General features: G+C 41.7%; 1 protein-coding gene across 2 annotated transcripts; it reads left to right on the top strand.

Moving 5' to 3' along the window:
- Positions 1-1,593: 1,593 nt before the first annotated feature.
- Positions 1,594-16,105, top strand: LOC311033648 (solute carrier family 25 member 53-like). 2 transcript variants are annotated; one of them, XM_084041244.1, is made up of 3 exons: positions 1,594-1,622; positions 2,414-2,619; positions 14,783-16,105. In XM_084041244.1, exons 2-3 carry the CDS (start codon positions 2,431-2,433, stop codon positions 15,689-15,691), a joined length of 1,098 nt encoding a protein of 365 aa, XP_083897370.1. In that variant the 5' UTR covers positions 1,594-1,622; positions 2,414-2,430; the 3' UTR covers positions 15,692-16,105. The 2 variants fall into 2 exon arrangements, with proteins under 2 accessions (XP_083897370.1, XP_083897371.1); XM_084041245.1 differs by lacking the exons at positions 1,594-1,622; positions 2,414-2,619 and adding an exon at positions 13,215-13,243.
- Positions 16,106-18,378: the final 2,273 nt, after the last annotated feature.

The following is an 18,378-nucleotide window of genomic DNA, read 5'->3' as shown; positions in this document are numbered from 1 at the left end:
CTAGGGCCCCAAAAAAAAAAAAAAAAAAAAGGTCTTTTTTAAATAAAAAAAATCTTAGGGGGGCTCACAGTGAATCTTTTTCCCCAGGGCCCAGAATTTGGTGCTACGCTGTCACATGAGACTCCACTATAGCCGAGAAGAGACAAACATGGACCACCGTGATCATGTTACCACTGTTGAGAAACAGATCTGGTGAACTAAGATTGACCTAAGATTAAGGTTGACAGCAATTACGGGAACTTCCACAGTAAAGGGAACAGAATCTCAAGAAGTGTTATTAGGAAATATGCCCATACATGTGTCTGCTCACTCATCTGTTAACATGAGTTTAATATAGAAGGCTGGATGAAGTAAGAAAGATTCTCAAAAACACCCAAACACTCAAAAACGCTCTGCTCACTAGCATTATATTTCAGCTAAATAATGACTGTTAATTAAGAGCTTGATTAAATGTATTGCGCGTAGTATCGTGCAATGAATTATATCAAGCCCTTAACAGTCATTATTTAAGTGTGTCTCTATGGACAATTCGTTGAGAAACAGTGTTATAAAGGGTTATGAGTATTTTAGTTCTTATAGCTCTAATCATACAGAGTTATAAGCTGATCTTAATATAGTATAGACCTGGGATGCATAGTGTTAGTGTTACACAACAGTGGTCCCCCGGTTGAGTCTTAGTCAGGGTGGTGGTCCCTGGTTCACAATCAGTTGAAAACCCCTGCTCTAGTTGACACTAATCAAACAGTTTATTAATCTCAGCTGTGCGTGTTTCTTTTAAAGTGGTTTTGCACCCTGAATGTGCACACACACACACCCACTAATGTTTGTAAGCAAGAAACCTGTCTATACTGTATATCCTCCGTGTTGCCACAGAGAGTGAAAAACCGAGAAGGCAGAACACAGTAAAAATCCTCCACGTTAATTTAACGCTGATTCTGCCACACTGTTGAAACTGAAGGCAGAGCCGTCTGGATACACATGGCTGGGCAAAACCTTAAAATGTACTTAAAATGTACAAATTCTAGTTCTTTTTACTGCCTGGGGTCGATGTCAGCTAGAAGAGCATGCGGTCGCAACGGGTTCCTAACGCTAAATGAAATGGGTTCAGATCTGAGCCAAATCTCCTGAGGAGGCGCGTCTGAAGCCTCTCCTGGACAGGAGTCTCCGGATGATGATGATGTGTTCTATAAAAAATTCTTAATTGAATAAATTATGTAGTCCGTAAGCAATTAATATAAATGGATACATGTACAGTCTGTCAACAGTGAGCTGGCCTATCTGGATGAATACAGTATCAACAATGAATATTAATTGAATGAATATACAGAAAGTATGTACAATATATCAGCAATGAATATGTAGTCTACAGTTCGTTAACCTGTCCTTAAAGGCATCTGTAAGATTTCTGCAATATACTGTAGGCCCACAGCCTCTCTTTTAAACATTTAAATGTGAAAGAGAAAGGACACACCCCATAACAACGCACGTATAGACAGGCAGAAATAGAGGCAGGTGGCTTTGGCTTAGCAGTTTCACAGAGCTGCTGAGTGTTTGGTCTGTCTGCTGAGGTCACAGAAGCTTCCAGAGGTTCTTCTATCTTTTCTTCAAAGCTTGGCAGGAAGGTAGGCCTATTATCGATGCATTATTGACTGGCGGTATTAATTGAATTTGAGGTTAAACAATGTATTCTTTCCCTTTCATTCATTACATTGATTGGCAAAATAAACTTAAGCTTTCGCTCTCTCTCAGCGGTGAGCTTGAGCTGTACCGATGAACTATAAAAAAAAAAGGAAGAGAAAAGAAAAAAAGAGAATAAGCAGGGTAGATTTCCTCATCAAAGCTGCAATAGTTGCAGCAGAGAAGAGCACTGTTTTCAACATCATAAAAGGAGATTAAGCTCTCCCTATATTGATTGATTGATTGATTGATTGATTGATGGTTTGGTCCAACTATTCAGCCAGGTCTTTATATAGGAAGAATGATTATAACCAAGCAAAGTGTGTTTAAAGGATTATTCTACTGAGTTGTAGCCTACTTTTGTTTCATTACTTGAGTCAAAGTGATACTCCTGGTCAATATTACACCACAAGTGATAGTTGCTCGGTCACATTTTCAAAGTGTCAAAGTGCTGGAGTACTTGCTTTAAAGTACTCAAGTATTCAACAATGCTTTTTCTTTTACTTTTTTAAAATCAATGCATTGCTGTATTGTTACAGAACCTTGTAACTCCCTGAAACCACCTAATGAATGCAATGAAAACCAGTATGCTACACAAAGCCCATTTGGAAACGTCTTTAAGTGCTTCAGTATAGAAGTATGATCAAATCGACAAAGAGGACAGCCATATATATTGTTCATGAGAATGCAATATTATAAAAGTAATTTTCTTTCCAATTAGTTGCATTTCCAGAAGAAGACGCAGAGGAGAAAATGGATAGCCAACGCATAGCCAAGTTGGAAAAGGAAATCACTAATCTCCGCCAAGAAGTAGGCCATCAGCATACAAAGAACAACGAGCTACAGACACAGAACAACGAGCTACAGACACAGATGACCACAAAGAACAACGAGCTACAGACACAGAACAACGAGCTACAGACACGGATAACCAAGTTGGAGGTGGGTAGTAGTTACATTTACTCGACTACATTAACTATCTTTATCAATAAGCATTGGCACATTTTGAGTCAAGAAGATCTCCCTTCTTAATTATTTTCTTTCTATCTGCAGCCTCTATATACGTATCCTGTATATAGACTCAGTGTGGTTAGCCACATCATATGCAGACTGCAGAGCCTTGTAAATGCATCCTGTCTAACACTGAACTCAGTTATCATTCTCAATTCAATTCAAAAACGTTATTGTCATGAGAAAACTTCATGCACGTTTACATTGCATTATCTCATCTCAGGGTTAGGGTGTGTGTGTGTGTGTGGGGGGGGGGGGGGGGCAGTTAAGGTAGGAAGGGCCAAACACCCGGAGGACACTTTTTCCTAGTCTAAAACAAGAAATGACTAAAGTCATAATATAGCCGCTAGCGGCAGGCTTTTTTTGCCCCAATCTGCAGCACAAAATGTAAAAGTGGTCTTTAAAATGAAATCTCAGCCATTCCAATGCAACCATAATAACTCCACAGAGAGGTTCATCGGTTGGCTACCAATATAAAGGATTTGTATCAACAACAAAAATAGTTAGCCTAGCCTACTTATGCTTAGGCTATGAAAGTTAAGTGCAACCCTAATCCTAAGTGAAACCGCCTTTCAGGGTGAAAATGGCGCAGCCTCGCTTCTCCATCTAAACGTGCAATACAGCGGAATCCGCAAAAGTGTGATGTTATGTTTCACGTAGGCTGACTAGGCTCTCTTGCATGAGTGAAATAAGCAGTCAGTTCTATGAAAACAAGGCCAAAAGAAGCGACTAGGCTACATGAGCAGTAGCAGACTAGTAGACATTGGCTATTTGAAAATAGCATATCTACATGCTCGCAAAGTGTTGCATTCACGACGCTGTTTGAGCTTGTAGATCGGCTATTTTCAAAAAGATCTTGAAAAGAAAAAGTTAAAGAATATTTGGAATATATATATATATATATATATATATATATATATATATATATATATATATATATATATATATATATATATATGTATACATACATACATACATACATACATACATACATACATACATACCAGCAGTAGCACAGACTAGTACATTGGCTATTTGAAAATAGCAGATCTACATGCTCGCAAAGTGTTGCATTCACGACGCTTTTTGAGCTTGTAGATCGGCTATTTTCAAAAAGATCTTGAAAAGAAAACGTTAAATACTATTTGGAATATATATATATATATATATATATATATATATATATATATATATATATACATATATATATATATATATATATATATATATATATATATATATTCTGTCAGTCATTGTACGTATATTAGATTGAATTGATTACTGCAACAAAGTAATAAAAGTAACACTATTGTTACAACTTGTGCAACTTTTATTTCAACTTAACCACAACAACAATATCATTATGTGCATGCCAATATGCACTGAAGGGCAGAGCAGATCACTCACTCCAGACTGGAGTTGTCCCGATCAGGTTTTTTTGCCCTCGAGTCCGAGTCCTTTCATTTTGAGTATCTGCCGATACCGAGTCCCGATCCGATACTTTCATTTTTTTATTCAAATATTCTGAGATTATTATTTATGCATGTATAATTTATTTTGTAGCAATAAAAGAGAATATGTCTCAAAACACTGGCTGACAGTATTGCCAACAAAAGAAATATTATTTAAAGAAATGAAGACAAATACAGAATCTCTGAACATTGGCTAGCAGTTATTGCACATAGCCAAAATACAATAATAATATTAGACCATTGTCATTCAGGATGGAAAATAAAGTTGTCATTTTGGGGAGAAGTGGAACTTAGAAGTAATTTAAGTTTAGTGTGAGGGAGAGGGTCTACTCTGATTACTACAGCAGGGGTCCCCAAGGTGTTTTAGGTCAAGGACCCCTTAGCTAAGAGAGAGATGAAGCAGGGACCCCCACTACATATTGTATACAATTTGTGTTGCAGATTAAACCTTTTCATAGATTTCATAGATAGCTCCATAGACGTATTTAACAGCAGTGTCATCAGTGTATTTATCAGACATGTCAAACTCTCAGCACTTAGTAAAGTTGACCCTAGGCTCTGTACTTGGTCTGCTCTTTTCCCCTCTACACTATACCTCTTCTAAAGTTCTCCTCATAATATAGGGATATTAGGGTTCATGTGGTTAATGTAAATAAAATAAACAGGTCCTATCACAAAGATTTGGAGAACCCCCTGTAGTAACTCTGAGGACCCCCTGTTGAAGACCCCTGCTCTACAGGGAATTACTTGATATCTACACTACAGAAAACATTCAGTTTGATATCACACACACACACACACACACACACACACACACACACACACACACACACACACACACACACACACACACACACACACACACACACACACACACACACACACACACACACACACAGCTGCCATTAATTAGTGATGTTGATTGCCATGTGGTCAACTGCGCATACAGGCTAAACGAGCCATCGTTAACCTGCTAGTGACGGGCAATAATGTGCGCATTTGTGTTGAAACGCATCGCTCTGATGATCCAACGAAGTTGGAGCAACTCTCTAAAATGGTGGATTTTAGTTTGGCTGGTCAATTTGAGATGACAACAGCTTTATTATATAATATACATATAACACACCGAGTATGGAGAAGAAGTCTCTCTCTGTATCGCGCTGTATCTATCAGTAACACTAATGAACAAAATAAAACACAAGTGGCCGTGATGCCTCATGGTATCGCGCTGTATCTATCAGTAACACTAATGAACAAAATAAAACACAAGTGGCCGTGATGCCTCATGCCTGCCCTGCGCACGCTGATTTCACCGTTTCATCTGCTGTCAATACGGTAGACACCAGTTGACTAGTTGAGATTCAACATCAAGTGAAACGCTGCATAAACAGTAGTTAGGGTTGCCTATATTCCAGCTTAAAATGCGCGCAAGCCATGCACTGCTTTTGATAGAGAGGACAGACTGGAGAGAGAGAGAGAGAGAGAGAGCAAGAGACAGCAAGTGCGAGAGAGAGAGAGAGAAAGTATTAGACGATGTGGTCCGATTGTTTTATCATCATTAATGTAGCCTACCCTACCTACAACAGCAACAAAAGGTTAGTAGTGTAGTAGACCTGTATTTGAGATGTATGATGATCAGTTATTATTGTAGTGGTCGATCCAAGATGTTTTACTACATTGACGACCAGTGCCTGCGTCCGTCTCCCTCTCTCAACGGTGTCACCGTGACCATGTGTGTGTGTGTGTGTGTGAGAGAGAGTGAGTGAGTGGGGACTGGGGAGGAGGGCAGTTAAGGGTCGCAGCCTGATAGATACAGCGCGATACAGAGAGAGACTTCTTCTCCATACTCTGTGTTTTATATATTGTATTATATTATATAAAGCCGATCCCTGATCGGGTCATAACGTCAGAGTCCGGATCGAGTCTGCAGTCCCCCCCATCTATTTTGAGCCAGGGAACCCCGTTCCCTGCGTGGACGGGCGATGTGAAGTCGGCGAAAAATAAATGTTCTAAGTAACTAAGTACATTTACTCGAGTACTTTATAAGCGTGCATCCGTTGTTTGGCCTTTGCAGTCAGAGGTAAGAGGGCGCCTCCCCTTCGCCGCTGCGAGGGGAGGCGGGTGCTGCAGGACGGCCGTGATGTGTGTGTGTGTGTGTGTGTGAGTGAGTGAGTGAGTGAGTGAGTGAGAGAGGAGGCGGGTGCTGCGAGTGACGTAACGGCCGTCCATTGGCTTTAAAGTAGTGTCTCCCCAAGTCCCCATTGGCTGTAAAGTAGTGAAGGACAGCCAGGACAGCCAATAGACAAATAGGTGTCCCGAAAACATGTCGTGTCGCGAGTGACGATGTCTGAGGCTGTCTGTAGAGCCGCCGCGCTGCTAGCGGCTAAAAAGTGTCAGGTTTCAGGTAGTAGAGTCATTTCTGCTGAGAGATAAGGATAGCTGCTCTGTGGTCAATAAGGTCAGAGCTGTAACAGTCCTCCTTCCTCCATTCTTAGTTAGAAAAAGTATTGTGTAATAAAAAAGCAACGAGACATCATACCATTTAAAAACGTATTCACAGTTAAAACAGGCACAGCAACAAAAAATAAAAAATATGTTGGGAACATGTTCTGGGGTGCTCTGGGAGTACTGCCCCCCAGGTCTCTGGGCTCTGGCTGGCTGCTATTTCCATGCAGCTGGATATTGTATAGGATATACTTGTATATACAATTGTCCACTATAACTATATTATACCCGAAGAGGGCAGGTCTTTCCTCGTCTCTTAATATGATTTTCCCCCACATCTGTATTATGTTAATGATTTATACTTGAAATCATTCAGATATAACCTGTTTTTACTTCAATGAATTATGTATGTGAAAATGTATGATCCCTTTCCGTTTTTCTTTTCTCTTCTTTTTTTGTAATCTCCTAGTAAGCATACTATAAAGAAAACATCACATGGATGCATTATCCATTGGATTATTTTCATGGAAATGCTTGTTGTGCATCCTATATTAAAATTGGCTACTGGGATAACCATATAAGGAGTTCCCAATGCAGCTACGCCCAAATATGGAGAGATACAGATCTCCATATATGGGCATATTGGTCGGAGCAGCGGTGTGACGTATCTGTGAGGGCCGCATAGCGGTCCGTACCTCTAGTGAAATTAAAATCACCATATTTCTGTCTCTGCTTTGAAGGTGGCCAAGATACAAGAGGACCTTTGGTCTCCTTTTCTCCTATACGTCCCCGTCCTCCTGTTTCCTGTCTACAAGACGATCTTTCGCCAGCAGATCCACAACATATCAGTTTGTGCGGCAGTTGTACAGCTCTACAAAGAGGGGAAGGTGAATATGTTCAGAGGGATTTTACCTTTAGCCTTTCGGATGAAAGAGTTTCGTTTGTTCGTTTTCCACATCCAGGACAGCCTCCTCCGCCGGCTCTCCTCTTCACCCATCAACATCCCCCCTTTTGCTTGCCGAGCACTGGCAGGGTTGGGTGCGGGTGTGGTGGATGCTATCATCTCTACACCATTTGAGCGTGTCCAAAATGTGTTGCAAAATGGAAAGTATAACCACAGTATGCCCGAACTGAGGTGTATTCTGGAGCAGCTGGGTTCTCAGAGGTTGGCCTTAGGGTTCTACAGAGCCTTTCTGCCCATGGCAGCCCGCAACGCCCTGGGGAGCGGTCTATTTTTCGCTTTCAAGGACCCGTTTTATGAGGCTGTGGCGGCACAGGGGCTCCCCCCAACGGCCTCTTCTTTCGTGTCTGGCACCCTGACCTCCATGGTCAGCGTGCCCCTGTACCCACTGTCTGTGCTGGTGGCTAACATGCAGGCACAGGTGGGTGGGGAGAGGACAAGAGAGAGGGTATGGGCCAGTTGGAGGAATTTGTGGGAATCTCGGCAAAGGAGTGTGGCCCTGCTGTACCGTGGCAGCACACTGGTTATTCTGCGATCATGTATCTCATGGGGAATCACCAACATCATCTATAACCAAATGCAGAGGCAGCAGGCAGGTTATGTTGAGTAGGTAGATAGATACCCTAAAGACAGCCTAAATGCAAGGGGCACTGCAAGGTTTTCAGAATAGGCCAGGCAAAAGCTAAAATCCTTAATACATGATAAGATTTCATTCCAAGCCTCGCCAATGGTATGAAATGATAGTTCCTATGATTACTGGAGACTCGGTCATACACCCTCATAATGGTAAATACATACATCTAAGTAAAAGGGAGAATTACATGCAAGACACAATTTGTAGTTTATCTTTTAAAGTGCCCCATGTGGGAAAAAAACAAAAGAGAATTTTGACAGAATTACAGAGCACAAGAGTAATATTAGAAATAAAGACGAGAAGTCTCCAGTTGCCAGGCACTATAATACTGTAAAACATGACATTTGTAAACTGAGATTTCAAGGTTTAGAAGTAGTCAACCCACTAAGAAGAGGTGGGGACAGAGACCGGGTACTATTGCAAAGGGAGGCTTACTGGATCCATTTCCTAAATACAGAGTTCCCAAAGGGATTGAATGAAGAGCTATAACCTATTGTAACGGACCCAAAGGGTGGTGGTTCCATGTTCAGAAATGTTTCCCTGAAACTTTTATTTTGAAGGGCTTCCTGCCCAAAGCCAGGTCTCTTAGACATTTAATTTGATTGGTTTCCTGCCCAAACTTCAGGAGCCACAGAATTGGCACTGATTAGAAATCATGTTCACCTGTGGGGCTGACATGGGGCTGCAGCCAGCAGCACAGTACAATAAGAGGAGTAAAGACAGCATACACAATGATTCACTAAGCTGTTTACACCCATATTTTGAGTTTAAACAGCTTTATGGTCTTAAATGGGGGCGTGGAGCAATGCAAAGAATCTTCCATATGAACGCGCCTCTGACCTTTAGGCAAAGATTGGGAACAACTGTGATCTGCACATAACAGGGATGTACACACCCCTTTGTGAATTGCACGTCGGATTTTGCATAGAGAACATACACCCTCCTTTAGACATTTTATTTACACCCATATTTACACTGATATTTACGACCAGCTTAATGAATCGGCCCCAATGTTTGTATGATATGGACCTGGAAGGATGGACAAACGGCCAAGTAAACTTGGAACGAAGCACATGCCACTTTAGCACCCAGCTGAAAGGGGGACAAGGTATAGTTCTCAATGGTTTTGTTTGCATTGTTTTTGCAAGTTTTAAGTGATATATATATGACAAATGTATTATGGTGCTTTGAGGTTGGATTAAGTATTATGGAATGTATTTATTTATGACATTTATTGTGCATTATGATCATTGATATGCATTTTTGAGTGGTGTAGCCGCTCCTATAAGTGGGGTTGGGAACCATGACCCATCCGTCGTGAAAATGTGTCTTTCGCTGTACTGTGATTGGCTGATAAGTATTCAGACCCTGTGCTCAGTATTGTGATTGGCTAGCGAGACGCATGATGAAATTCATAACCCATAAATATCACCACGCACTTCAAAAAATTACCTTTTTTTTAAGTGAGCTTCCATCACTGTGATCATCTTAAATAACACTGCTCACCTCACACTGGGTGTGATTTTTATGTTTCTTTGTAGAAATGGTGATCTAAGAATAAAGTATCTTTCAAAGACATCAGTTCAGTCTTCAACCGCTACAATTATTGAATTGTTTTTTGTAAATCGAATTATTTGGTTGTGGTGTCTGTGGAAACTGTAAAATACAAATAATATTTATAATGCATTTTAATGTAAACATTGACAGTATTATGAATTGTGAGTGAATTGTATTCACCAATGAGAATCAGCTGTACTCTATTGCATAGCTATATATGTCACTTCCTTTTTGATGTATTCTACTTTGAAACACCGAGGAAGGCCGACGTGCCGAAACACGTCCGTTTCTCTAGATAGACTGCTGCTGCTGTGAACCTATTAAAAAATTATTCAAGAATATAACTGAAGAGAGTGCGGATAATCCTTTCATTGTACACAACTCACAACCTGAAACAACAGCCACAACACAACAGACATCATGTAGATTCACATCAATCTTCAATTGATGGCTGTTATGTCAGAGCCAAAAACACACTCTAGCTTAATAGAAAACTCACACATTAAGGTTAATTTAAGTGACCAGGAGCCACATACAGTACACATATAATGTACCCTGTCACAAATCACAGCCTTCAACCGCAGAAACAACATTTCAGACACACTGTAGATTCACACCAGCCTTCAATTGCAGAGCCAGAAACACTGGCCCCACTGTCAGTGTCACTGTCAAGTTTCAATGCCACCCAGTCATTGGGTCCCAAAATGACAGCAATAGAGCAACAGCATGAATCACATTCTTATACACACACAGCATACACACAGCATACACACACTCACACCATACACACAGCATACAACACAAACAGCAGCAGAAAAGAAAAGACAAGTTTCTACCTTGAGCCGTCTTCTACTTGACTTTGTCAGTTGTGTAAGCGCTGGTCAGGGTCAGTGGTGTAAAGTAACTAAGTACATTTCCTCAAGTAGTGTACTTAAGTACAATTTTGAAGTACTTTTACTTTTTACTGGAGTACATCCAATTGTCTATACTTTTACTACACTGCATCTCAGAGGCGAATATTGTATTTTTACTCCACTACAATTATTTAAAAACTTTAGTTACTAGTTACTTTGCAGATATAAATTATTACATTACCACTTTAGTCCTATTTTATACCTAGGCGTTGTGAGCTTGTAGATCGGCTATTTTCAAACATTTTAGTACTTTTACTTTTGGTACTTTAAGTACATTTTGATACCAATACTTTTGTACTTTTACCCAAGTAAATTTTGAATTCTGGACTTTTACTTGTGACAGAGTACAATACGTCTACATTGCAGTATTGATACTTTTACGTAAGTAAAACATGTGAGTACTTTTTCCACCGCTGGCCAGGGTCAAACTTTGGAACCCAGGCATAGAGAGATAGAGCTGCCCTCTCTCTAGCTCATCATTGGACGAGCCCTCCAGCGGTGTCTCCAGTCATCTCCATCCTCCATACTTATGGCTATACTAGCTCGCCAGTACTTTCCTCATCTGCTGGGGGCTCCCAGTGTCAATGGCAGTGACCGACCAGCCTCATTTTTCTGGCTGCCATCTTCTCACTTCTTACTTAAGCAAAACACTAGACTGAGGGCAATGTGGTATAATAAAAGTGAACTTGGTTGGGCAAACGTAAGACTGTTCTACACTACCAGTGGTGTAAAGTAACTACGTACATGTACTCAAGTACTATAAGTACAATTCTGAGGTATTTTTTACTTCACTGGAGTATTTCCAATTTTCTGTACTTTTACTTCTACTCTACTTCATTTCAGAGGCAAATATTATACTTTTACTCCACTACAATTATTACTTTGTAGATTTTGATTATTGTTAAAACATATATTACCCACTTCAGCCCTATATACATTTCGGCCATTTGAAAATAGCCGATCCACAAGCTCATGCGTTGTGATGTGACGCATTGTTAGCTTGTAGATCTGCATAATGAGTACTTTTACTTTTGGTACTTTAGTATGTTTTGATGGCAATACTTTTGTACTTTTACTCAAGCAAATTCTGAATACCAGACTTTTACTTGTAACAGAGTATTTTTACATTGTGGTAGGCTATTGATACTTTTACTCAAGTAAAAAATGTGAGTACTTTTTCCACCACTGTACACTACTAACACTAGTGTTTACACTAATATATATTTATCTGCATACATGTGAAGTTAGAACAGTTAATCATTAAAATGGCTGTGTGTGTGTGTGTGTGTGTGTGTGTGTGTGTGTGTGTGTGTGTGTGTGTGTGTGCGCACGTGCGTGCGCGTGCGTGTGTAAACCCAGTCTGCTAATTAATTTCCCTTTATAGCCTACTGGGAGAGTCCCCGTTATTGATCGGAATATACTGAATATAGAGCTTAAACTTTTTTAACATCGGCCGTTTTAACAAGATAATAATAATAATAAATAAATAAATAAATAAATAAATAATAATAATCACGTACAGCACCCGTAACATTTTGTTTGTGTTAATTTTATTTATGTAGTTGTTAACACATCTCCCCACAACTAGCCAATCGCTGTGGGACCGTCCATCTGGGCCATGGGATCAAGTCATCCAACGGCTAAAATGCCTAGTTTGTGCTTCGCGGCAAAAAAAAAAAGCAGATATACAAGCTCACAATGCGTCACGGATGCGACACGTTGTGAATGCTTGTAGATCGTTTTTTCTTTTTCTTCGCGCGACACCGTCGTGCGACGGTGCATAAATCAGGGTTATAATAAAATAATCTCCATTCATTCAGGCTTTACGCACCTGCCCCGCCTGTTCCCCGCCCTGGTTTCCATTTGCTGTTCAGTACTCATATCCGGTCTAGAGCCCGCCTAACTGTATCCGGTTATTTCCACACCCACATCCATTGTAATATTAAAAACCGTTTTCGTATCCGCTCTAAACCGGATATGCAAATCCAAGCGAGTTATCCTTCTATACAGTGGTCATCATTTAAGACGCAGAGATACCCGACAGTGTTGCCAGGTCTGCTTAATATAAGCGCCTTTGGGCTTATTTTTCTGTAAAGTTGCTTGTAAATATTGGTAGTTGCTAGTTGCGGTTTCTTGGGCTTGTTTCTATTAGTGTAGTTTGTTTGTTTGTTTTGGAAAATAGCTGAACACGTCGCATGGCGACGCGTTGCGTTGTGTGATCTTGTAGATCGGCTATTTTCAAATGGCCACAGCCTATATAACCTCGTCTTTCCACCTCGGAGGAAAAGCCGCAGCCTACTCGCTTCTTTTCGTCTTGTTTTCATAGACCTGGTTGCTTATTACTCTCGCAAGTTCTGGCAACGCTGGCACCCGGCACTGTAGCGCCGTATTCTTCAGTCATTCTCGTAACACTATCAGACAGAGGAGCAGGTTAATGAAACAAAAATCTGTCCCTTTTTATTACTATTGTTGCGAGATTATTGTAGGGACTTACAATATTAGCTATTATCATATAGTAAACTAGCCTAGACAAATAATCATCTTCTCATGGTTGTTGCTGACGCCTAAAAAAGTAAGTACCATCATCAGTCGTCTCAACGCATGTGTCATTTTTTTCTTTTGGCTATTCAAAAATAGCAGATATACAAGCTCATAGCGCGGCACCGAGGTTGTATATCTACTATTTTTGAACAGCCAAAGAAATGACACTAAAATGACACAGATACGTTCCAGGTCTAAATGGGTTAATAGGATTTTCCAGAACATCTCTGTATTATTTGGCAGAGTATTTAAATATTCCTATTCTTTATTTTAAAATGTGCTCTGTCTCTCCTGCACTGTCTCACTCTCGGCTGTCCTACTGTCTGTCTCTCCTACACTGTCTCACTCTCGGCTGTCCTACTGTCTGTCTCTCCTACACTGTCTCACTCTCGGCTGTCCTACTGTCTGTCTCTCCTACACTGTCTCCCTCTCGGCTGTCCTACTGTCTGTCTCTCCTACACTGTCTCACTCTCAGCTGTCCTACTGTCTGTCTCTCCTGCACTGTCTCCCTCTCAGCTGTCCTACTGTCTGTCTCTCCTGCTCTGTCTCACTCTCAGCTGTCCTACTGTCTGTCTCTCCTGCACTGTCTCCCTCTCGGCTGTCCTACTGTCTGTCTCTCCTACACTGTCTCTCTCTCGGCTGTCCTACTGTCTGTCTCTCCTGCACTGTCTCCCTCTCAGCTGTCCTGCTGTCTGTCTCTCCTGCACTGTCTCACTCTCGGCTGTCCTACTGTCTGTCTCTCCTGCACTGTCTCCCTCTCAGCTGTCCTACTGTCTGTCTCTCCTAAACTGTCTCTCTCTCGGCTGTCCTACTGTCTGTCTCTCCTGCACTGTCTCCCTCTCAGCTGTCCTGCTGTCTGTCTCTCCTACACTGTCTCACTCTCTGGGGGGTCCCTGGAACAACATATTTTGAGATGGAGCAGCCAAATACATATCATTTTGGGGGTCCTTGACATGAAAAAGTTTGAGAACCACTGATATATAGCAACATAAGTTTTTATATAGCAAAAAAAATGTTTTTACAAATGTCTTCTAAACTGTTTAGAAGACATTTGTAGAATCCCCAGAAGCAAAGATTTGAGAAAAAATGCTTGCTTTTTTATATATATTCAAAGACAAATTTTCAAAAAAATAGCAGATCTACAAGCTCATAGCGCAGCACTTGGTGCCGCACTATGAGCTTGTAGATCTGCTATTTTTGAATAGCCCAAAGTATAAATTAATGGTTATAGCTAAAACTCTAAAATGACACAGTATGCGTTCCGGGATTGAATGGGCTAACCCATTAAGACCTGAGGCCGATTCTACAAAGGCCTTCTAAATCAGTAGTTCTCACAACTAATACAGGCACATTTATAATCGATATCATTCAACCACAACTTATATTTAGTTTTATTCATGTGAATAAGTGAAAATTATGTTAATTTTCTTTTCGTTTATCTTTTTCTATAAAATAATATAATCTACACAGCAATAATGTTCTTTGGAGCTGACTGTTAATTTCATGGAAATGGTTGTTGTGTATCTGACATGAAAATCAACAGATTTCTCTCTGTCTCTTTGCTTTGAAGATGGGGCGGGGTGGTGGTGGTGGTCCCGGTCGTCCAGAAGATGAGGAGGCCCATGGGGAGGCCCTCTCCAAGCCCAAGGCTACTCGCTTCCAAAGCTTCTTGCACGGGGGGACGTCCACGCTGCTCTCCTCGCTCCCCACCGTCGCCGTGTTCCCCGTCTACAAGACCGTCTTCCGCCAGCAGATCCACAACACGTCGGTCCGCCACGCGGTGGAACAGCTCTACGGGGAGGGGCTGGTGAAGCTGTACAGAGGGGTGGTCCCGCCCTTGCTGATGAGGACTCTGAACGGCATGCTGCTCTACGGGGTCCAGGACAACCTCCTCCACCTGCTCTCCGCTTCGCCCATCGCCAGCGTCCCCCCTTCCGCTCGCCCCGCGCTGGCCGGGCTGGGCGCGGGCGTGGTGGAGGCTCTGGTCTTCACGCCGTTCGAGCGAGTCCAGAACGTGCTGCAGAACGGCCAGAACGACCGCAGTCTGCCCACACGGAGGAGCGTCCTGGAGAGGCTGCGGTCCGAGGGGCCGGCCTCGGGGTTCTACCGAGGCTTCCTGCCCGTAGCGGCCCGCAACACCCTAGGGAGCTGTCTGTATTTCGGCCTGAAGGGCCCGTTATACGAGGCCGTGGAGGCACAGGGGCTCTCCCCAATGGCCTCTTCTTTCGCGTCCGGCACCCTGACCTCCATGGCCGTCAGCTTGCCCCTGTACCCGCTGTCTGTGCTGGTGGCTAACATGCAGGCACAGGTGGGTGGGGAGACGGCCGGAGCGGGGTCCTGTTGGAGGAGGTTGTGGGACTCTCGGCAGCGGCGCGTGGTCCTGCTGTACCGCGGCGGCTCGCTGGTTATTCTGCGATCGTGCATCACGTGGGGAATCACCACTGCCATCTATGACCAACAGCAGAGGCGTGCGGGCTGACGTTCTGTGTTGGACTATACCCAAAGACAGCCTAAACGCAAGGGACACTGCAAGGTTTCCGGAATTCTTTAATTGGCCAATTGCAAGAGGCAGAAGTCAGGTTAGGAAGTTTCAGTGTCACATTGTATACCGTCCACGTAGAAACTAAAGTTCTGAGGCTTCCATCCAGTGTTGAGAGTTGAGGTTTATGAAGAGACACATATATCGGAAGTGAACATTTCATACAAAGACGTTGTAACGTAACTTCAGGAAGACATTTCGTTTCTGCAGTATCCTTGTTTTAAAATCTCAGAAAATTATCTCCATTACTTGATTTCCAACCAGTTACCCCTCAAGATGCAATGTTGTCTGGGCCGGCAAGCCCAGAAAACTCAATCTCTTTCATTCCTTTTTTCACTTAGTGTAAATGGTCATCTTTTAGTGTCTACTGTATGGCCCTGTGGTTCTCATACTTTTTAATTTAAAGGACTCTTGTAACTCTGAGAGCGTACAAATGGAACCACATGGACCACCAGGGTCCATGTGGTTCCATTTGTACGCTCTCAGAGTTACAGATCTGTAAGGGTCCATTTGGACTGGTACAGTATGGCCAGTGGTAGGATAGGGTTCTGCAAGGCAGATAGATGCCTTGCATTTTGTTAACTTCTATGTCACTGAGATAGATGTTCATTCAGGCGATGTGTGAAAATGTTTACTTCATGATGCAAATAGCATGCAGTATTTAAAGGAAGTGATTGCAGCCTATTAGAGTACAACTGCCATTAACATTGTCTCTGTCTCTGAGGCTAAATTACGATTAGGTTACGTTTTAAAGAAAATCACATATCACACAAATGAGTGGTACATGTATCGATATTGTTATTGTGTCCTGGGCATGACGTTAAACTGCCCCGTTGTAACTACCATCGTCAATGTAGTAGGTGCAGTGGACGCTATATAGCTTGCATTACAAGAAGGCACTACTCACCGGTGGACTCTACCAACAGCCGACGCTACCTGACGGCCAGGTGGGACTTCCAGGCCCATGAGAACAACAACAGAGAGCGCTTTAACACCAAGCAGCAGTGCACGACTAAGAACTTTGTTTCCTCTGGTGATCAAGCCTAGGACATACCCACAGACTGGTTGGTGTAGGGTTTCGACAACTTGGGATGCCCAAAGACGAGGCAGAAAGGCTGGCACAAGTATTGTGCCGTCTCTGCTGCCATATATGGCAGCGCCGCCGCTACTTATGCCCATGGAGTGCTGAGTGACATGCGTGTTGTATCATGAGGACATATATTCATGCGTTTGTGAATGTAACCTCTACTGCACCTAAAATGTGTGTGTCCCTGTATGCTTTCCCTGTGTGTGGACATAAATAAATTGTTAAAGTGTGTGTGTGTGTGTGTGTGTGTGTGTGTGTGTGTGTGTGTGTGTGTGTGTGTGTGTGTGTGCGTGTGCGTGCGCGTGCGTGTGCGTGTGCGTGCGTGCGTGCAGGATAAACCCTATATTATGGCATGCTATATGTCCCTAAATTCTGGTCATTTGAGTTCATGTATTTATTTTATTTTTTTATACTATTTGTTATTATTTGTTAATTTATTTATGTATTTATTTGTATTAGTTTTTTCCCCCATAATATTTAGTTTTTCTTTCTTCCTTTTTCCGTTCATGTGAAGGATCTCAGGATTTAGTTAAAACCAGTATACCCTAGAATATCCAACTACCTACAGTAGGACCAGTTATTTCACTCTGGGATTCTGAATGCACGTGCTGCCTCATCTAAACTGTAACCTGCTGTTAACAACTCATTACTGTGTATTGATCCAAAGTGCACCAATAAATGATTGTAATTCCCATGTTGCAATGCCTTTAAATGCAGTGGTGAAAAAGTACTACATTTTTTTTACTTATACCCATTTTGGGCTGGAACCCCTATTTGTAACTATACATTTCAGTATATAACAACATACATTTGTTGTAATTTTTGTTGTAAGTTTTTCAGAAAACTTCAGGATTTAGAAGCCGTTTTTAGAATCGGCCTAGGAATAAATGGGTTAAAAGTGTCAATACTGCAATGTAGATATAATGTTATTAAAAATGTACTTGAATAAAAATACTAAATTATCGGCATCAAAATATGCTTAAGAGTACCAAACGTAAAAGTACTCATTGTGCAGAATGTCCCAATTCACAAGTTCAAAATGTATGCAAAATCTGAAAATAGCAGATCGACAAGCTCACAATGTGTCGCGAATATTGGGCTGAAGTGGTTAGTGTGATCAAAATCTACAAAGTAACTAGTAACTGAAGTTTTCATATACTTGTAGTGGAGTAAAAAGTAAAATATTTTCATCTGAGATGTAGTGAGGCAGAAGTAAAAGTTTTGAAAATGTAAATACTGAAGAAAGTAAACATACCTCAAAACTTAAGTACAGTACTTGAGTAAATGTACTTAGTCACTTTACACCATTGTTTATATGATGAGCTTTGTGGTGATCATGTTCCCTGTGCACAACCAATTAGAAATGTGTAGCGCTTTGGGATAGACACTATGATACAATACAGGTCCACTCGTATATTTTTAAGGATAGGTAATATTATTGACCACTCATTCTGTATGTTTTAATGGAAATGTCCATCACAAGCCGGCATGGTGATGACCCCACTCTCAAACATCAGTTTGCTGTACATTCATGAGAAGT

This window comes from Gymnoscopelus microlampas (genome assembly GCF_963454915.1).
Source record: "Gymnoscopelus microlampas genome assembly, chromosome: 18".
Taxonomy (NCBI): Eukaryota; Metazoa; Chordata; class Actinopteri; order Myctophiformes; family Myctophidae; genus Gymnoscopelus; species Gymnoscopelus microlampas.
The sequence above is the reverse complement of the archived record's forward strand: the minus strand, read 5'-3'. Positions and strand labels throughout refer to the sequence as shown.